Source organism: Mya arenaria, chromosome 7, assembly GCF_026914265.1.
Source record: "Mya arenaria isolate MELC-2E11 chromosome 7, ASM2691426v1".
NCBI classification, from domain to species: Eukaryota; Metazoa; Mollusca; class Bivalvia; order Myida; family Myidae; genus Mya; species Mya arenaria.
Window position 1 is genome coordinate 15520894 of NC_069128.1, and position 23036 is coordinate 15543929.

The 23036-nt window shown below is 35.4% G+C and overlaps 1 protein-coding gene across 3 annotated transcripts in view; it reads left to right on the forward strand.

The window, feature by feature from the left end:
- Window positions 1–259: 259 nt before the first annotated feature.
- The window catches only part of LOC128240345 (uncharacterized), a 43285-nt gene continuing 20508 nt past the window's right edge, over window positions 260–23036 (forward strand). For 2 of the 3 annotated variants that reach the window (XM_052956956.1, XM_052956958.1), the window contains exons 1-5: window positions 260–447; window positions 2523–2717; window positions 15442–15609; window positions 16161–16187; window positions 22408–22694. In XM_052956956.1, coding sequence (XP_052812916.1) covers window positions 2651–2717; window positions 15442–15609; window positions 16161–16187; window positions 22408–22694 — 549 coding nt within the window. In that variant the 5' untranslated portion in view covers window positions 260–447; window positions 2523–2650. Of the gene's footprint in view, window positions 448–1919; window positions 2049–2522; window positions 2718–15441; window positions 15610–16160; window positions 16188–22407; window positions 22695–23036 lie in introns of those variants that run through there. The other variant, XM_052956957.1, reaches the window with a different exon arrangement.

The window sequence follows — 23036 nt, forward strand, 5'->3', positions numbered from 1 at the left end:
ATCCCATGACTATACTCAGAAAACGAAGCAGGCCGAAAGCCTTTCAACGCTTTAAGCCCTTTGATTTTCATTATTTTGTAAATTTCATGGTTGAACAGAATTAACCAACGCTCGAACAAAGAGAATTAGATCAATAGAATGTAGCATCGTTTGCAGAAGTTCCAAGGTCGAAAGCAGTGCACTTGACGTGTATTCCCTGCAGAAAATCCGGTCATATGCACTGTAGCCTAGCGTGTTCATGCATTTGCAGATAACAGTATACATCATGCACAATTACAGAGCTGTTGCCGGGGAATAAACTATTCTAAGAAAAAGAAGATTCTGTGATTTTACTTCGACCGGAATAGTGAATTTATTTCAAGGTTCTGTGCAATCATGTCATTTGGCTTCACTACTTGTTCGGAGTATTGTTCATTTATATTCTGGATATAAAACTCCATCCATTTGGTAAACCTTTTTTTAATCTTTACCAAACTAGTATATATTTTTTTAATAAACTGATTTTGCAATCTTAATCTTTAGCTCGACTATTCGAAGAATAAGGAGAGCTATACTACTAACCCTGGCGTCGCGTCGGCATCACACGTTAGTTAAGGTTCAATAAATACATCATTTATTGCATTGAAAATTTGGATATGTATTCCCAACTATCTAACCTACTAAATTAATGAAGTTAAATAACACTTATTTGAATATAATGCAAATAATTGGCCTTTATTATTTAACTTAGAAATTCTGGTTAAGGTTTTGCATGTTAGCACACATAGGTTAATATCTCAGCAACTACTTGATGTATTGCATTGGGACTTTATACAATGGTACACAACCATCCAACCTACCTAATTTATTAAGTTAGAAAACTCTAGTTTGCATTTAATGCAAAATAATTGCCCTTTATTATTCGACTAGAAATTCTGGTTAAGGTTTTGCATGTGGGCATAAACAGGTAAATATCGCAGAAACTACTTAATGTATTGTATTGAGATTTCACACAATGGTACTCAACCATCCATTCTACTTAAATAACAAAGTAAGATAACTCTATTTTGCATTCAATTCAAAAATGACCCTTATTTTTCGACATAAAAAATCTGGTAAAGGTTTTGCATGTAACCACTTTTAAGTCAATACCTCAGCGAATACATCATGTATTGCATTGAAACTTTATTCACAGGCTTCCGACCATTCAACCTTCTTAATTAATCATGTAAGATAACCCTATCTTGCATATTATATAATTTTTGCCCCTTTATTAATTGACTTAGAAATTCTGGTTAAGGTTTTGCATGTAAGCACACATAGGTTAATATCTCAGCAACTACTTTATGTATTGCATTGAGACTTTATACAATGGTACTCAACCACCCAAACTTCTTAATTAATCAAGTTAGATAACTCTATCTTGCATATACTATACATTTTGCCCCTTCATTATTTTTCTTAGAAATTCTGTTCAAGGTTTTGCATGTAAGCACATATTGGTAAATATCTCACCGACTACTTGTTTTATTGAGACTTAATACAGTGATCCACGCATGTTTCGCCAACACTTTTCAATCCTTACACTGAAAAGCGGCGGAATAGTCGAGCGCGCTGTCTCTTTGACAGCTCTTGTTGAAAAAAATTTATTGTTCCTTTTAAGGATCTTTCTTAGCGAAAATGTTTTTTTCCGGAACTTGAACGTTGGCATCAATATTTTATGCAGATTTTAAACTTTATTTACGTAAAAAGACTTTTACTGCATGATTTGCATCTTAAATACAGCTAACAAACACTTATAAAGTTTACAAAACAATCGGCATTCAATTGTTACCGTTTATAATCCAAGAGCACAAAATAACCTATTCCTAAGAAGTAATTCACCTACTAGGGTATTCGTAAGTACATGCTTCATTTAAAGTACGTGTTTGCAGGAAATACTTGGTTTTATGTTATAATACAAACTTTCGCAATCTTAAGTATTTATATAACATTGTGGCAAGAATGGAAATACACACAATAGAAAATTTTTTTTTGTCTGTTTTACTCAAATTTACATTTATTTCAAGGTAAGGATTCAGTTTCAAATAAAGAAATATTGCAAATATTGCTAAATTAGTCTTTTAAATGATAATAAGAGGTTCTTTTGTAAAAACAATCTATTTTTCTCTGAATTCTTTTTTGGAACCCTAAAACAAAATGGACATGGTTAATGTTTAAGATGACAGACATTTAGCGTTTCATGGCATTTCCCATATGGTCGTAATATTCCCACCGCGTGTTTGGAAATGAACTATTTCCATTTTTTTCTACCTATAATCATAGCAATAAAAGCAGAACTATTTTAATAAACTAAAGTTGTTTTCGAGTATTGCTTAAAATTGTGATACTATGTATGGTAAGAATAGACGGAAATGCAGTAGCCTAAATGAAGTGTTATCTTCAAAATAATTCACAGTGAAACCTTTCTTTTATAGTAATGTCCTACTTTTAGTCGTTTTTGGTATATTTAACTTCACTTCTAATGACCCTGTTTGTTGCAGTGTCTGCTAACTGTGCTTCAAAGAACGCAACTGTCTTAGAATTTCTCGACAAAAGACTGGCCGGTAGGCCTCTTGCCGTCGGCGAAAGTGCCATTTGCGATTACTATCTGGATGAAAGATGGTATTCCATGTACAGCTACACACTGGCTTCTACCAGTGCTGGGTGTGGCACAGACTATAACTGGTACAGAACGGGTATGTAATACAAACCTTTACATAAATTGTGATTGTTAAATCAAATAACACATATACACGAAAGATACTACTTGCGTTCTATACTACACTAATATCAGAATAAACCTTTTTAATACTAGTGATCATAACTTATCAATAATAGAAAGTAAATATTCTATAACAACATTTCTATACAGTTTACAAACAGAAACTAAAAATAACAAGAAACGAATCGACCATGAAAGTAAACTAAAAATGGTTGATGATTTATAATTTAAATACACAAGCGAATGACAACTATTAATGTATGAGACTTTAAGCACGTGTAGAGATTTTCCTGACATAATGTTTCCAATGGGGAGATATTACAATAAAAACTACGGGGACAAGCCCAGTAGTAAAAAAGTAAAAAAAAATCAAACAATAAAGTGTGTTTAGAGACAAAAGTCAATGAACTGGAGAACTTCATGAGACGAATTCGCGATGAGAACGAATTTTTATGTAGACGTATGTTATGATTCTGTGAACTAGTGCTTATTATACTTGTCCTGATTTATGTAGAAATTGTAAAATAAATACCAACTACCAACTACTCAGTCGATGATTTTGTGCACTGGTCATATGAATTGGATTGTAGCTGGGAAATCGTTTTGTTTTTATTGGTAGCAATTGGATTTGTAATGTGTATTTTATCTGAGTACTATGCAGGCCAAACGGAATAAATTTATCGGAGGTTGACGCCAGTTCTACTCAGTACTCTTGGAAATATCTTCATACGAGCATAATTTTACAAACTTCAAAATATTGAAGTTAGTCATTTAAAACCTTTATTTTTCAAATGACGTCACAATAACGCGGGAAAAGATCAACCACTTGAAATCACTTTTAAACGGAAAATTGGAACACTTGGCAACAATACATTTAAAATATAATAATTAACACTTTCTAATCTTTCTAAAATGCTGATTGATATTTTACGGGGTCTTCTGACACAATACAAACAATAACAAAATCAATATTTTTCATGAATATATTGTTATGTTATGAATTGCGATCCAAACATATCCGAAGATGTTGCGTTCATCGATTAATAAACGCAATTGCAAAAAGGCAGTTCATTTAAGGAATGGAAGTTAAGTGTAAATATATATTCATGGCGCATGAAACCATTGTGTATGAATTGTTAATATACTTAAGGCATGTGTACAGGAAAAAATGGGAGGGAAAATGCACTGAAATAATTTTGGTGGATTTGTGACATATTAGGCACCACAATAAATAAAATGGAAGTATAAAACAATCACATGGTGCAAAATGTGATTTTTTAGGTAAAATGTTGGACAAAAAAAATTAAAGTGACAATTTCTGGAATTTGTTAATAATGGTGTCTAATTTTGCAATAAAATTACCACAATTACCATATTAAATAGGTATTATAGTGCAGTATAACATACCTAAAGTATAGCAACTACGTTATTTTGTGAAATGTAAATTTTGGGTAAAATGTCGGAAATAAAAATGAGAATGTCTGGAATTTGCCAATAATTGTATCACCTTTTGCAATAAAATAACCAAAATTCCTCTATCTAATAGGTTGTATACTACAGTATAACAAATCTAAAGTAAAAAAAACAACATATATGTTGTGAAATGTAATTGTTGGAGAAAAATGAGAATTTCTGGATTTTATGTCAAATTCTACAACGAAATTACAGAATTACAGTATCTACTAGTATTAGATATCATATTATTGAATAACATACCTAAAGTATTGAAACATTGTACTGAGTGAAATGTGATTTTTGCGAAAAAAGTAATAAAAATGAGAATTTCTGGAATTTGCCAATTAATATGTCAAATTTGCCACAAAATCACCAGATTTGCTGTATTTAATAGATGGTATATTATAGTATAACATATCTTAAGTATAGAAACATCGTGTTCTATGCAATGTTACTTTTGGGGTTGAACATACAACAATAACAAAAAAGGAGTTTTTGGAATCAGTCAATATCCTGTTCAATTTACATACCGGTATATTTTCACAATAGTTACATTTGATATATGTTTAATTGCAAAAAACTTACTTAAACGCATATAAACAGCTTATGTGATTGAATATTATGTAAACAATTACATAAAAGAAATGAAAAAAAAATATTTGCGATTTTCTGGTATTTGCCTATATCTGGATCAAAACACTGAACAATTATGGTTACAGAAATGGCAAGAGATACATTTCCTGCAAACTATTATTTGAAAACATTATGCTTATAATCAGATCAAAGAAGAAATGTGGTTTTGAGGTTAATAGTTTTGAAAGAATAAAGGAAAATGCTGATTTCCGGAATCTGATCACAAAGCATTATATACAAGCCCCAAATATGAAACATTAATATTTCTTGTTTTATACTAAAAGTGAATTTGTACATTCTTTGTGGGTTTTTTTAAAAAAAAGGTAATTAAACATTTTATATTTTGTAACATACATACATGGAACTATTTTAAGTTGATTGGAGTAGAAATGTCAGTTTCTTAATGTAGCATAAGATATGCACAACGTTTCAACGCTGATGGCTTTCCCACAGCTTACTCCTTTGCATTCGGAACAGGCATAGCACAATCAAATATAACCTTCTTGCAGTTGCATGCTACTGTATGAACGCCAGTTTGACAATTGCAATATAAATACTATTAGCTTTTTAGTTGTCACTTGCTATAGAAGTTTATTATACTACTTACCAACCCTATTCTAGCGGGTTCAAAACAGTTTGTCCTTTCCAATATATATGCAAAAAGCTACAGAAACATGCTCACTGAATTTAAAGAAATACCCGCAAACTGTAGTACTTAACAGTTGACGCATATTTCTTCATGCTCACTTTTGATCCAAGCATTGTCATTCATTAGCACACAGGGGTTTTTCTTTCTAAAGGTAAATTCTTTCATAGTTTGTGGTGAATTCTTTCATAGGTTTGCCAACCGCTAGCTACCAATCTATTTTGCTTCATCAACATTACCCTCATATGATTTCTTACCACTGGTTATACTCTTCGTATCCGCTGTTTCTTGCAAGTACAGGGTTACCGTCTGTATGTCCTTTCTATCTCTCAAGATTGGGTCGCTGTTGTGGTCTCCATGTGCTGTCAACCTGTATATTTCATAACACCACACAAACTCTTATAGCTTTATGTCAGAGCATGTAGGTGGCAGAATCAAGACAGCCAATCTCATCAATACCACAACTTCTACGAGACTTTCAGACGCCACATTAGCATATGCTCAATGACTTTGTCCTCCTAATTAAATATCATAATAGAAGTTTATTATAGTTCAACGGTCTCAATATTTGTCACATGTTTGCCTATTCTTAAGTTTATAACACAATTTCTTACAGGCTTTTGTATCACTTGTGATCCATAATACTTTTACGGCAATTTTTATAAGTCTATATTATATTTATGTCTATATTAACGTCTGTGGTTTTGCTGCTTAGGCCACACCAAATTGATAACTTGTTCATCGGATTTTTTTCCAAAAAAATGGGCGAGCGAGCGAAATAACAATACAAATATTTGTTTTGCATTTAGCAAAATAGAGAAGCGAGCGAAAACCTAACAAATATATATAGTCATTTAACTCACTTTTGCTCACATTTTATTCACTTATTAACTAAACAATGATATTGTAAACAGTACAAGGATAACATCTAGTGAAAGAATGATAACACTAAAAGATAATTCTTTACAAATATAAGTTTTGAGATCAAACACATGCTATTTGAGATCAGCAAATGTATTTCTTAAAACTATTTAATAAATAAGAGAACTCAAAACCACAGTTTACCAGTTCCAGTTTTTTAAACCTTTTTGAAAAGTTTTTTCAAAATACCCTTTGCATGGCTAAGTTAAAGCCTGGACACAAGCGCCAATGGTCAAGGCCACCTGCCTGCCCAATGGCATATCCAAATCTATTAACTAGGTTTTCCACTTTTCCTTTGGAAAACTTGGTTAAAAATTAGTCTCTATTAAAATACATTGTCATATCTCATGCCATGGAAATGACTAGACAAGGTGAAAAGAAAATAACTTACAAAATGAATATAGGCATTTGCAATCAAATATAAACTACAGCTATCACTCTTGCAATGACTACATGATTGGCCTAGGTAGCCATCTAAGTTCTGGAAGAGAATTTACAAAAACCTACACCGTATTGTAAACCATTCCAGCACCAAATATGTCACAGAAATTTCCAGCCAGCGCCAAAGTGATTATAGGCTTTCTCAGAATTTAACGCCAACCTTTTTTAAACTGGAAGATTTTCCTTATTTTTTTAGATATCTTGTTCAAATTTAGACAAGTATTAGAAAACATATATTCAAAAGACACGTTTACTTCTTTTGTACTGCAAATACTGATTGTGTCAATTTTCATATATAGCAAAAAATATTTCAAGAAAATACAAATATACGCAATATTTCTTTCATAGACAAAAAACAATCAGCATAAATATTTAACATTTGAATGATTTCCATATATAGTTTAAATATACACATGAACATCTAAAAAATCTACAAACATTTATTCGCAACACAAAGTGTGATTAATACATTTTTTCAATCACACAGTCTGACACATTTTTTTTCCTTTTTGGCTAATATTTACAAAATATACACAATCCGGCTTATTTGATGTTTTTGTGTATGGTAAAACTCATGGGATTGCATGAAGCACATAGGAATGTCAGTCAGGTTATTTTTTAGCGTCATCCTACTGTCCACGAACATTGACTCATCAGCGACCAAGGCCTCCACCATGAGCACGCACTCGTTGCCTCATGGGGATAGGAATTTCATGATCCGCTGCGATAGAGGAATCTGAAATTTTAATAAGCAATATTATACATAAATGTTCATTGTAGTAAAATGTAGTATGCATTACTGAAACAGGTTGATGATAACACAAGAAAAGTGGTGCTTGTTTCTTGGCCAAACTTTATTTTTTCTATTACTGTACATGCATTGCATATGAATTAAATAAACACTATACTCTGATCTGTAGCTAAATAAAAACAAACATACATAAATCATTAAATGTATATTTTTGAAGGAAACAAATATTACAAAAACTACATCATATTTGCTATATAAACAGCAAAACAACAAAGAAGTTAAAATACACACCTGAAGTTTTTACCTGGACAGGTGGAGTAAGAATAGATGACCGATTGGAAACTGTCTTTTCACTGTAACGGTCATCCGGATTCCCGTCAAACATGTCCGAATCAAATTCAAACTTTGGATAATTACTGTCAATGAAATTCTGCACTTCTTGCTCAGTATATATACGTTTACTTTTAGCCGGAGCCAAATTAAAACAAACACATTTGTCCAAAATTTATTCAAACTTTAAGTGTTGATAGAATTGTGATTTGTTCACGTAATTTTCAAGAATCAGGAAATGTAATAAATGTTTACATGTTGCCAATTTAGTCTCGATCATCTAGACGCTTGCATCCGGGTCTATATCGTTCATTGACTCTAATTAGAGTGGCTGCATGATTGAGACTGGCCAGTGAATACGATAACGCGGTTATAAGGGAAACGGCTACATTCTACTAAACAAATTAGCGCCCGTATAAAAAAAAAAACTTGTCTTTTTAAAAAAAAAAAATTGCTTTTCTGAAGAAATAGGTGCGGGAAATCCGATGAACAAGTTATTAATTTGGTGAGGCCTTAACGATGCGCCGTTATCATATTTGTCATTTTTATATTTTTACTTGCATACATGTATTAGTAGTCCAGAAATTTCAACTTCGGTTTACATCTATTAACATGTTTCCCGAACAGTGAAATTTCACAGTCAGCACACGGAATAATCATAATAATAATAATCTAAATAATAATAATTACCTTAAAAATATTAATACTAATATTAATTATAATAATAATAATCTTCATAATATTACTACTAATACTAATAATAATACTTATAATTATAATAATAATAATGATGTTGATAATAATCTTAATAATAATAATAATAATACTAATAATAATAATAACGTTAGTGATAATAATAATAATAATAATAATAATAATAATAATAATAATAATAATAATAATAATGATATTTTTATAAAGATTATTAGTATTATTATTATTCATTTTCTGTACAATACAGAATATATTTGGGATGATACTTTTAGGTATAGAATAAAAAGGTAATTTAACATTGTTTTGTACAATACGGAATAAATTTGGACGAGTACACAGCTTTGAAAGTCATATTGGACGAGCCGGTAGGCAATGTTAAATGACCTATAATCAATCAATCAATCAATCAATCAAAATCTTTATTTCCTCCTAAAAGGAGATATGCATACATATGTACAAATATATATATATATATATATATATATATATATATATATATATATATATATATATATATATATATATATAATTTCTAAAGCATTTCAAAAAAACATATCAGCAATGTGTAATTAAAAATAAATAATTATAATAACTATTACAAATAACGTGTGACCATACATAATCCCAATTAGTGGGCATCGTTATCATACAGCAATACAATATGTTTGTAACAATTTACACACATGACAGACAGTCACTAATAAATTGGAACGATATCAGGAGAAAGTCCTTATTGTCATTATTGTCAAGCAGTGGCGCTAAAGGTGCACCCATCAGTTTCATAGTAAACATGGATGCGTCCAATTGAAGTATTTCTGAAACAAACTCAATGCCGAAACATGAAATCGCGCATACATATTTAGTTCGCAATTCAGCTGTTGCTGCACATTCACTGACTAGGTGAACAATTTTGTCCGTGGTTTGGACATTACAGATTTGACAAAGTGTTAGAGAGTCAAGTCGACAGCTGCGACACCATTGTTTCGCAACCTCGTGCATAATGTTTCTCTGAGCAGCACGACAACACGTCCTGTACACAATTGACGGAGAGATAGTTGGTTGTAAAATTCTGAAGCGAGCAAAGTCAGAGACTGACATAATTCTGTATCTCCACATTTCTGTCTCGTATCTATATACTAATTGCTTGACAGTTCTTTTCCATACATACTTACTCGGCAATACTGTCGGATCTACTAAAACATTGTTAATAACAGAATGAAGATCGTATTTACAGAGTGTGTTACAAATATCTGAAATAAAACCGTACTTAGTAGTGTTACAAGATATGAATGACAGATATCTGCGTATAAAAAATATTTCGACATGTACTTTTACAATCAAGGCTTAATATCTTGTGTAAAAAACACAAGTTTCCTAATAATCACATCGCAGGTAAGCTTTTGCAGTCCAACCATTGCTTCACACATATCTGATCTTGTCGAAATATGAAAACCCTGTATTTTTTAACAATGAAATGCTGAAATTTGTCAATAGTATACATGTTATGCGCAGTAAGGTTACACCATAATTCACAACCATAAAGAGCTATAGGCTTGATTATTTTCTTGTAAAGATCAGCGCTTACCAAAGGGTTCACTCCGAAAGGGTGGACACCCTGTGCAGCCATAGAAAAAGATGCATTTTTAGCCATTTGCAGTCTTTCCTGACTTCTTAATGAAAACTGTGGAATCCTGTCTAATTCCTAAGTGGTTTACATTGTCTGCTTGAACTATAGATATATCTCCATAAAGGATTTCTACAACTGGTATCGTCCTTTTACTTGTAAAGGCCACAACGTTTGATTTGGCTACGCAAATATCCATTTTCCAGTCTTTGCAATAAAAGTACACAATGTCTATTAACTTCTGGAGGTAAAGAGGGGGTAACTGCAATCAGCGCTATATCGTCCGCGAATGATGGGTTACCTGCCTTGACTGACATGACACTTCTTCCGTAGTTACTGTTCTCGAGTGTGACGAGTAGTTCATTGATGTATACTGAATAGAAAAGAGTTGACAAAACTCCTCCCTGCCGAACTGAGCGTTTAACGTTAATGGCCTTTGATGTATTCCCGTTTGTGCGAACTACGCATTTAAGACTGCTGTATGATTGTATTATTAAGCGCAAGAGTTTTCCACATATTCCCAACTGTCTAAGTTTGTAAAATAGACCAACGTGCCACACCGAATCGAACGCAGCTTTCTGGTCGATACAAGTGGTGTATGCATTACTGCCACTCTCAATCTGTGTATAAACTGATTCCTGGAGGTCGAATGCAGTTGTAATGCAGCTATGTCCTTTCTGGAAGCCTTGTTGTGGTGCCGACGGGAATGGTAAATTAGAAGCGCTTACATGGTTGTTAATTCTTGTCAGTAGTATCCGTTCAAATATTTTACAGGTACACGGAAGTAACGAGACGGGTCTATAGCTGATAGGGTCGCTTTTAGGTTTACTCTTTCCTTTGTATATGGGAATAATTATGCTAGATTTCCATATATCTGGGACTTTCTCGTTACGTAACACAGAGTAAAAAAGCTTGATAAGCGCATCTCGAATAATTACGCCACCATGTATAATGTGTTCGTTGAGAACATTGTCTATTCCTGGCGATTTCTGTTTCTTAAGAGTATGTATAACGTGGTCTATTTCCTTGATTTCAATGTTTGCTAACAAGTTTGGGTTGTTTAAATTATCATTTGCGGCAATAATATTTACACAGTTTAGTGTTTCAATATCGTTGGGTGAAAGCGGGTATTCCTGATTAAAAACACTTTTGAAGTAATCCTGGAAGCCGTCTACCACTTTATCGTCACTGTACTTGGTGCCATCAATTAAATCACTGCAAATATCAGGACGCTTCCCACTTTTACGCTTTAGTGTTTTCCAAAATAACTTGTAGTCAAGTTCAGCGGTTTTGTTAAGCTCATCAAAGTAATTATTTTCGCTCTCATCTTGCTTTTTCCTTTGTATGTTTCGAAAGCTTGCTTTGGCCTGTTTGTACTGTCGGTATGACACATGCTCATTCCCCCTTGGGCGCCCTGCCGCCATCCACCCTCTACGCAGGCGCCTCGCGACGGTATGTGCGACCTTAACCTCCTTGCACCAGTAGGGTTTAGCCCTCTTGTTAAACTTACTGACCGGCAAACGACGCGCAGCACTGTGAAGCGCTTCTGTGATCAGAGTGTTCAAATAGTTCGGATCGCATTTTCCACTTGCTGTTTCTAAAACACATTTAAGGTCACATTGGATAGAGTTTTGATAATTTCCAAACTGCTCGCTAGTACACTTGTGCCACGCAATGCATGGCCCCCTAATGTTTAATGTCTGCGCTTTAGGTTTAACATGAAATGTCATGATAAGCGGAAGATGGTCTGACGTAAGTATCTTTTCACTTTCAATTATCTTGAATGATTCTATATGATCTCTGAATGTTGGCTCGATAAATATATAATCCAATATAGATCTAGTTGGTACAAATGTATGAGAATTTTTCGGATTACAGAACAGTAAATTGTTTTTCCGGATGAAATGTGTGAGCTTTCGTGATTTCTGACTCCCTTTACCACCATCCTGAAGAAACTGGCCGTTGAAGTCCTCTCTCCCTATAACGCTCCCCATTTTGCCGTAGTGACATATGAATGATTCTAAATCACTTAATACTGATTGGTAAAAATCTAAGTCGTTACACGCTGGTAGGTACGCACAGAATATATATATAGAGGCGATGAGTTTAAACACTTAACTTCTATACCTATGATCCTATCACTAGAAATATTCTCAATCAACTCTATACAGTTAGCTAATGATTTTTTGTACATGATTGCTACGCCCGATTTGCCACACGTATTCGATCCATATTGGTCTGAACTGTTATCGATAGTAACAAATGAGCTATAGTCTTGATGTATGGACTCGAAAAAGGTCGCAGACCGTTGTAACAACTTATGCTCATTAATCAAGCAAATATCAATGTTATGTTTGGTCAACATTTCTGACAAAGGATATGTTGACGACATGCAACCACGACAATTCCAGCTTAACAAACTAAACATCAAAAAAAGTAGTTTAAAAATTTAGAGTACAGTAATCATTGGTAACATAGTTAGTTCACAATTGTGTTAAATGTTGCAATATTTATAAACACACTAATGTTGCGCAGTATATGTTTCTCCGATCCCTCCACGATGCCTGTGTATTCTTCGTGTAATCGTAGTTGTGGTCATAGTCACGAAAAGGTCCACCCTCGTCTTCCTGTTCATTGTTTTCACTGCGTCGATCCCAATAACTATGATCATTTATGTCACAATGGTAACGATCATCGTATCCGGAATCGCCCCTATAGACCGTTTCATGTCCGTATGCCCGGAACCCTCTATCCTTGTGGTTGGGGCGGTTATGTCGTCTGTCACGGTAACGTGGCGGATTGCGCTGCTCGTCCCACTCTTCCCTCGTCACCCACTTCCGGTACTTGAATCCATTTGGCCAAAACATGTCGTCGTTGATAATAGGCTCCAGTTCTTCTGGCACGTTTATTTTAGCTGATGGGCCATTTTTTCCGTAAAACATACGGACGTGAGAAATGTATACGTTGTTAAGTTGAAAGTAGTCGTAAATGTCTTTTTCCACAGTGTGACTATCAATATTTGAGATATAGTATGAAACGTTTCGGCGTCTTCGGACTGCAGTAAAATTAGTGTCCGCTGCATCTTGTCTGCTAGTATTTGCATTGTCTTTCCTGGATCTTTTTCTGGAGTGACACTTATTTCCATGGAGAGACTTTCCGGACGCGCGTGCGCAATTCCGGTCGGCGAGCCGCCGTGCGCCATTGGGACGCTCGTCTGCACTTGTCTTTCACCTGCTGCACGTTTTGAAAGCATAGTCTCGCGACGTTTTTCAGTTGACAACATGTTCCTGTTTGGAACCAGCCGTGTTTCCGGAGACATTTTCTTCCCGAGCTTCCGAGTGGTTGATGTTCTCGGTAATTATAACTTCTGCGTATGGCTTCGACTGTGGGCTGTTAATCACTTTGTCCCCATTAACATCTGGTTTAGAAATGGTGGTGGTGGTGGTAACGCCGCTGTTGTCCAGGAGCCGTTGGTTAACTGTTGCTATTGAGGACCCAACCCGTTTTACGTCGGTCTGTAGTTTGCTCAGTTCAGAGCCTGCGGTAGATTCCGGCATCCTGGATAGAATTTCTAACAGTTCCGTTCAGTACTCTGTGGTTGACTGCTAGCTGTGCCATATCCGACTGAATTGAAGCTATGAGCACCGAATCCTTCGCCTGCTGTGCAGATTTTTTCAATATTTCTGTGTTCATGTTAGAAAGTAGGGCGAATAGATCGGGCTGAGTTAGTATATCTTTTGACGATAAACAGTCGTTGCTTATAAGTATTGTGTCATTTGAATTGGCTACGTTTACAAATATGTCCATTATTTCCCTAGTCTGTTCTCCACAAATGAAGGCATCGAGCACATAACAGTCTTGTGCGCATTTCTTTTCCTTTGTAGCATGAGAAGAGTTCCTACGGTTCACGAGACGAGTGGTCGGGCAATCCGGAAGTACTCGCGCCCGTTCCGCCAGTCTTTTTCTATATTCGTCAAGCCTAGAGTAATCGTTTCTGCAGAGCTGTAGAAACTCCCGTACATAGTTTTTACGCGCCATTCCCGCATGCTTTTCATCCGTCTCTTGGAAAAACTGTTGCGGGAGAGGGGCCTGTGAAAGCTCCACATCCGGGTCCTCGAACGATGCGTCCTCGTCGTATATGGTCGAGCACTGGCTCGCAGTTCGCGCTTAATTCTTAAAATGTTTTCATTCACTAATATTTTCGGATCCGTTTCGTCGGGGTCCGACATCTTGAATGTGCACTAATCCCGTTACGTGAAGCTAACTGTATCTTCAATCATTACATACAGTTAGAGGGTAATCCTGCCCTGCGGCTATTCAGATAACCAAGCGACGTGACCGCTGGGAAGTTAGCCTATTTTCAGCAATTAAATTTACACACTAGGCAACTGTTCATTCTCTAATGTGTGTTTACATGTTTCAAACAAAGAACTTTTTCTATTTTCGTAACAGCTTGCAAGTTAGGTTATAGTTTACAAAAATGTATTTTCGACAAGGTAGAAGACACTTATCTCCACAGTTTTATCCAAAATTTAATCACTTATATCCAATATATCCCTGAATAAACACTTTTTTCTATCCCATGGAATTTCGCTCAACTTTAGCAACCGGAAGCGGAAGTCAACGTTGTTTTCGGAGTTTTTTTTTAGTATTTTAATTTGTTTTCATAATTACCCCCTTTTTGAAAAGGGTGTTACCCATGGGACGCCTCTCAGGCAAATTCTATATGATAGCTGATGACGCAGCTGTCAATTTTCATTTTCCGGTTTGATGAGAAAAAGTTCTCCGATATTCTTTTTTTATAGTTAATTATTCGCTTGTTTTTAGTACAAAGTTTATATGAACATTAATCAATGAAGTTTTTTTCCAATATGATAACGAAAACATTTTTTTAAGCGGGGCATGAATATACAACCAATTACTAATGTTCCAAGAAATTCCAGAAATTCATATTTTCGTTTACAATTTTCAATATTTTACCCTAAAATTCACAATTGTTACCGTTGGATTTTTCAATATTTTTTTTCCAAACGCGGCAGATATCAAACACAATAAAAATGTAAAATTCATTTCTGTACATTTTCCTCTTAATTTTCATTTTCAGCCACAGGGTTACTGGACTAATTTACATGTTCAATGTTGTCTTACAAGAAGTAAGTAATGCATTCTATTTATAAATGTAGGTGAGCTTCCGACGGAAAAAAATGTTGAAGTACCTTTGGAAATGTGTAGAAATGGCATTGGCGATGCGTGTGACCGAAATGTGAAAGCAAGAACAATGCTTTGTGACGATGGCTCTTATATATTTTTCCTTCCGTATGTGTTGGGATGTCCAGAGGCATACTGCATTGGTAAGAGAACACAGCGTATATAAATAATAATTGTTTAACATAAATTAGCGAGAATAACTTGAAATGAAAATAAAACATTGACCTCAGCGGTCGCTCAATACAATATTATTATGTTGAACATTATATTGGCATTGTATTGTTTACTTAATAGCAACAGTTCTTGTAGTGATAGTTCAAGTCTCTTTTTGTGTTAATTTTTATACATTTATGTTCCAAATATCAAAACAATTGGACTTTATGAGTCCATTGACGATGTCAATATATGAATCGAATAGCTACACCTCTTTATTGTTTTTCAAAATACATATCGTTGAATGTTTTTTGTTTTGTTGTTCTTTATTAAAAAAAACACATATACTGTATTTATAATCACTCGAAATAGTACGAGAAAATGACAATGTTTTAATTCAACGCACGCTTTTGATTGAATATCGTTTATCGCTTACATTCCGAATTTGCTCAGAAAGTACAGCGCTGTTCCTATTTCCTATTTCTTGATATAACAAATAGGATTGAATATCGCTTATCATTACTGTAGCCTTTCATTTTAGAGAGCCGAGACAATAAAACTTCGAAAGGTAAGTTGATTTTCTTTTTGGCCTGATAATGTGTTGCTGCTTTACTTTTATATCTCTTTAAAACCATTACAGCTTTTCTCATGTATTTTTTGATACTATTTCCTTTTAAATGAATATAACATATCTGTATAAATCGTTTTATATGTAATGGTAACGGCACTTATACCTCGAGTTTATGTGATCATACATGAGCGCTTACAGAGTCGCTGGTGTTTTGTTTTATGTCAAGGACATCGTTCAAAAAATAGTGTGCGGTATAAGTGGACAGCGTTGTAATTTATCCGCACTGCAGTTATAAACGGTTACGCCCATTCTTATTGTTACTGTCCTGTTATGGGAGTTAAGGCGTAACAAAAACAACGAAAACACCCCAAAACATGGTACAAGTTGCTTTTATAGATAAACAAAATAAGCTTGTTGAAACTTTCGGTAAATCTAGCATTCGTACTTGTTTCATTATTTTTTGAACGCATAAATGTGAACTCTCGATTTTCCTATGCTTGAGGAAAATTTAAATCAATTTAAGATTGATAAACACTTTTTTGTATTCATTTTTCCCTATAAACTTCATGACCTTTATTTAAATATATCAAAACAGGATAATATTTGCATCATCGCAACAAAGAGTTCATAAATCATTAACACAAAATTCAATCCGTGTTTATAAGTTGTGTTTATAACGTGACGGTGTTGTTTTCTTTGCTTTTACATTTTAACATATTTTTTTTCTCTAATTCATTTACAATTTATTACTTGTTTTATTTTTGCCTTTGTTGCCATCAAAATCATTTTTATGCCCCCCTTCAAAGAAGAGGGGTATATTGCACATGTCGGTCGGTAGACCAAAGCTTGTCCGAGCGATTACTTGGTATGGTCACCAAACTTGACATGAAGGTTGGGCATGACGAGTAGATGAACCTTATTGATTATAGGGGTCATTGGGTCAAAGGTCAAGGTCTCAGTGACCTTTAATTGCAAAAGGATTTTAAAGCTTGTCCGAGTGGTAACTCAACAATGCCTAGGCCAATGGACATCAAACTTGACATTGTGGCTGTGTCTGACCAGTAGATGAATCGTATTGATTTTAGGGGTCATCGGGTCAAAGTTCAAGGTCATCGTGACCTTGAATGATAAAGGGGTTTCCGAGTGATAACTTGCAATGCCTGCATCCATGGCCCTCAAACTTGACATGGAGGCTGGGCCTGACCAGTAGATGATCCCTATTGATTTTAGGGGTGATCGGGCCAAAGATCAAGGTCACAGTGACCTTGAATGATAAAATATTGACTTAGTGATAACTCGACAATTCCTGGGGGTCATCGGGTCAAAGGTCAAGGTCACAGTGACCTCGAAGGTAAACTTAACAATTCATTGACCTATGGTCACCAGACTAGACATGAAGGTTGGCTCTGACTAGTAGATGACCCCTTTTGATTTTGATTTAACGCGAAAAGGTGAACAAAGCTTCTCCCAGTGATATCTCAACAATGCCTGAACCTATGATCATCAAATTTGGCATGGAGGCTTGGCCTGACCAGTAGATGACCCTATTGATTTTAGGAGTCAAAGGTCAAGGTCACAGTGACCTTGAATGCGAAAATGTTCTTCGAGTGATAACTCGACAATGCCAGTGTAACGTTGTAAACTGACCACCATAGAATAATGACCCTCTGGTCATTATTTTATAAAGAATAGTGACTCTCCGGTCATAATATGACCGGGGGGTCATAATATTATGACTCCCCCACACGTAGAAAATTGACACTCACATAAAATTGTGACCCCCTATAGAATAACGACACCCTAACCAAAACCCTAACCCTAACCCTTCTAAGGTACACTTACAACAGAAGTATCCCCACCGATCGGCATCGGAGGAGAATATGGTAATGGCACTCGTGCGTGCGTGCTTCCAAGCGTGCTTACGTGCAGCATTTTTTGTGACCGCAACTCTTCATTCATTATTGGACGGAATTGATGCAAACTTTCAGGAATTACTATTACCGATGCCTAGTTGTGCAGATGGAACAAAATGGATTTTCTCCACCGGTTCGGGAGTTATGGCCCTTAAATTCTAACAACATCTTATTGTCATGGGCGTCACAGACCATAAAACATGGGACTTCCCCACAACCGATTTGCATATTTTATGCCTTATATTGATATAATTGTTTACTTTTTCTACTTAAAAACGCCTGAAAAGTGACACAAGTACCCCAAATCCAAAGAAGGATGTCGCTTCAACAATATACTGAAATTTAAATAATTTCTAACAACACTGCGCTACCCCACACCTGTTTCGCCTATTTTTGGAGGTATATATGTGTGACATATAGGTGACATAAAGGAGTTTAAGGGTATTTGACATCACTTTCAGGGGTGCCATAAAACATTGTGCTTTTCCACGAATGAATTGCCTTCTTTACAATCTTGCACTCCAGAAAATGACTATTTCAACGTCAATAGCATTGTTTCGTAATGAGCCCGCGAGCCCATGCTATTACGAAATTAGTGCAACATGCAGGATGCAATAACAAAATGATGTTTCTTCTAAAATTTCGAACAAAATCACCGTTACTACAAGTTCCAGAATGCTTACACTACATTGTACAGAAGGTAAATTAATAATTATACATGTATGCGTAACATAATGCGATGTCACAAAGTTACGAGGCTGTTAAAGGTACTATCTCAACGAATCTTGGAAAAATCTTGGAAAAATAAAACTTAAGCCTGTTGAAATACTTGAAGCATGATACCTTTATAGGTAACAACAATATTTAGATCTTAAACATGTGCTAAACAAAAAGACATGCACATTTAAAGCAAGGGTTTCGTGATCTATGTTCTAAGCATGTTCTACCGTGTACCTTGAACGTTGCAGTGGTTTCAAGTTGCAAAGGGATTCCTTTATGTATCCCCATTCCATTAGGTCATCTGCTTCTATTGGTAAAGGTTTGATACGGCGAAACAATATCCCTTTGGTGAGACTTATCCGCTTTAATAAGCAAACGCGCTATCATTGCGCCACCTAGGCTCACGGTCAAGAATTTTCATATGAGGAAGCTAGCCAGCTAGCCTGCGCAACGTCCGTGGTTCTACCCAGGTGCCCGCCCGAGCCTGAAAATTGCACAGAGAGGCACCTGGGGTCCTCCTCCACCATGTAAAGCTGGTATGTCGACACCATAATGTCCTCGTAAAGAAGCAGGAGGGTCATAAAACTGGGAAATAACAACAACAACATCGGCCTCAGCCGGTTAAGCTGGTTTTTAGCTCGACTATTCGAAGAATAAAGAGAGCTAACCTAGTCACCCGAGCGTCGGCGTCGGCGTAACCACTTATGTTAAAGTTTTTGTAAGAGTTTTTGTACCACCTCAAATATTTTCAAAGTCCATTGACATATAGCTTTGAAACACTTGTTCACCATCATGCCCCCAACCTGTACACAGGAGGAGGTAATTCTACCAAGCATTTTAACAAAATTATACCCCTTTTTCTACTTTGAATTTACGTTAAAGTTTGCATAGGCCTAAAAAAAATACATTTGGTTCGGGTTACCCGAGCCTACCTACGGAATAGGCGCCGACCCTACCGTTTTAATAGTCAGTTTAAAAAAAAAAAAGGAAAAAAAAAAATAATTGCTTTTCAATATGTAGTTTAAACCTTAAATGCTTATACAGAAGATAACTTTAACACCATTCTCCAATGATAAAAATGATATTCTAATATAAAGCCAAATAAAAAATAAAAATAAAAAGCCTACCTACCCTACCTATTTTTGAAAAGGATGTAACCCTAACCAAACATTTATTTTTTTTAGGCCATACCACCTCAAATATTTTCAAAGTCCATTGACATCTGGCTTTGAAACCTAGCACGCTTGTTAACCATCATGCCCCCAACCTGTACACAGGAGGAGATAACTCTATCAAGCATTTTGACAAAAGTATGCAACTTTATATAGATAGAATTTACGTTAAAGTTTGCGTACCACCTCAAATATTTTCAAAGTCCATTGACATATGGCTTTGAAACTTTGCACACTTGTTCACCATCATGCCCCCAACCTGTGCACAGGAGGAGGAAACTTTATCAAGCATTTTAACAAAATTATGCCCCTTTTTCGACTTAGAATATATGTTAAAGTTTGCGTACAACCTCAAATATTTTCAAAGTCCATTGACATCTGGCTTTGAAACTTAGCACGCGTGTTCACCATCATGCCCCCAACCTGTACAGAGGAGGAGATAACTCTATCAAGCATTTTGACAAAATTATGCCCCTTTTTCTTGATAGAAGTTATGTTAAAGTTTGCGTACCACCTCAAATATATCCAAAGTCCATTGACATCTGGCTTTGAAACTTAGCACGCTTGTTCACCATCATGCCCCCAACCTGTACACAGTAGGAGGTAACTCTATCACGCATTTTGAAAAAATTATGCCCCTTTTACGACTTAGAATTTATGTTTAAGTTTGCGTACCACAAATATTTTCAAATTAAATTTATGTAAATTTCTCAGCACATTGGATTGAAATCTAATTTAACAGTGATCCATGCATGTTTCGCCAAAACGTTTTAATCCATACACCGAAAAGCGGCGGAAAAGTCGAGCGCGCTGTCTCTGTGACAGCTCTTGTTAAGATGCGTTGTTATGCTACCGCAATTCGATGAAAAGAGTGCATTAAGGTGGCTTGCCAGTCTTCTTTGACATCGGTCGACAAAATAATGGTCGAAAAGTAAAGACATCGTATTGCCCTGATATTTGGTCTTCATATACAAGAACACCTCTCCTTCATTTTGTACGAATCAGATCTTTTATATTCCTTTTTTGTTTAGCAAAGTGCTGTTTCGTTCAATTAATGAAAAAATGTAGTATCTGGAGTAAAAATTGCTTATTTTTTTCGCTGCATTAATTTCAAAAACAACATTCGGATGCTCTTGACAAGGGAAACAGAATGATATAAGTCAGTGTTGTCAATCGAATTTCATAAAATGTCACTATGATGGGCGTTAAATGTTTTTTTAAAATGCGCGATTCTTTTTACCTTAGAGTAGTACCGGGCCGCTGGATTAGGAGTCAACGACCTTAACCACTCGGCAACTCCAACCAAATATTTAAGCAAAATCACTGTAAGTGGCAAGTGGTTTGAATCATTTCCGTAGACCAAATCTCTCACCAAAGTTTGTATGGTGATGCTTTTGCATCCCAAAATTTGTGCGTTTTGTTACGTTTAAACGTCCGACACAATGACACTAATGGAACTATCAATAACAAACTTATAATTATCATTCTGTTTCTCTTTTCACGTGCATTCGAAAAGTGGTTTTAGAAATCATTTGGCACAAAAAGAATAAGCAGTTCATGCATAAGAATTCTTAAATATTCACCAGTCGCACAAAAAAGTCCGTTGCTAAATGGAATACGAAAAAACATACACAATTAACCGAAGGTCTAATTGTATGAAAACCATTTTAAATTTCATTTTCAATAGATGTACGCTTATTTCTTAGCGGGGCCTCTAAGTTATACTGCTGTTGTGTCAGCTGTAGACGAAGCAGCAGCAGCAGCAGTAACAACAACAACAAATATAAGCAATAGAAACACGACAGTGACTTGAATTGATATAGAGTATGTTAGTAATAATAGGTTAGGTGGGGGGTCAATATTTTATAGATCAAATCGGGGGGTCATTATTTTATAAGGGGTGTCAGTATTTTATAGAAAGGGGTCATCATTCTATATAAAATAATGACCGGGGGACATTATTCTATGGGGGTCAGTTTACAACATTACACCTGCACCCATGGCCCTTGAACTTGACTTGGGAGTTTGGCCTGACCTGTAGATGACCCCTTTTGATTTTAGGGTTCATTAGGTTAAAGGTCACAGTGACTTTGAACGAAAAAGCTGGTCTGTGTGATAACTTGACAATGCCTGTACCTATGACCCTCTTACTTATTCCCTGCTGCGAAGAGGAAACATTTTTATCTGAAAATATCAGTCATCATCTGAACATGATTAAAACTGTACCTACTATCCTCACACTTTGAATGGTCAAAATCTTAAAACTGCCTCAAAGGCATCCAATGTCAATGATAAATCAGCTGCCATTTCGGTCCATGCATATTTCATTCAATTGTTCAAATAATCCTGACAACATGGCGCTCAGGGGGCATAATGTTTGAAAAACATCTCTTGTCTACATTTATTACTTAGTGAACGACGAACCACCAAACATCACTGAAACTAAAATTGTCCTGGAAACAGCTACTGCATTTCGTGACGGACGAAATGTGCTGGAATTTTATTGCGATTTCGCTACCGCTCCAAACACGTCGTTATTTTATATGGCCACTTATGCGATAACAACGGGACAACTCGTTACAAATGAATTGTACGTTTCCGAACGTGCTCAGTACCAGAACAAGACACAATTCAGAGAGAGGGTTAAAATGACTGAGACTGATCTACAACAGAAAATAGCACGACCATTAGGGATCCACGTGAGTACTGTTTTTGTTTTAGTTACATGTGTGATGTTGTGTAGTGGTATACGTCTCTGCCTCTCACTCAAAAAGTCGTGGATTCGAGCCACACCAAGATAACTTTCTCAATGCCTTTCAACTGGTTTCTTCCCAGGACGCGTAATAATATACATTTTTTTAAACTTCATTAATTGTCTAGATAACCAAGGTATATCAGTAATGTGCCATCTAAAAGTGCATTTACAATTACATCGAAATACTATTAACTGGTTGTTTGTTCTGCTATTACTTAAAGATGCACTCTTACTCCAAAACAAGTTTCACCACATTATTACAGATGTTTTTATTAACCAAAAAAGG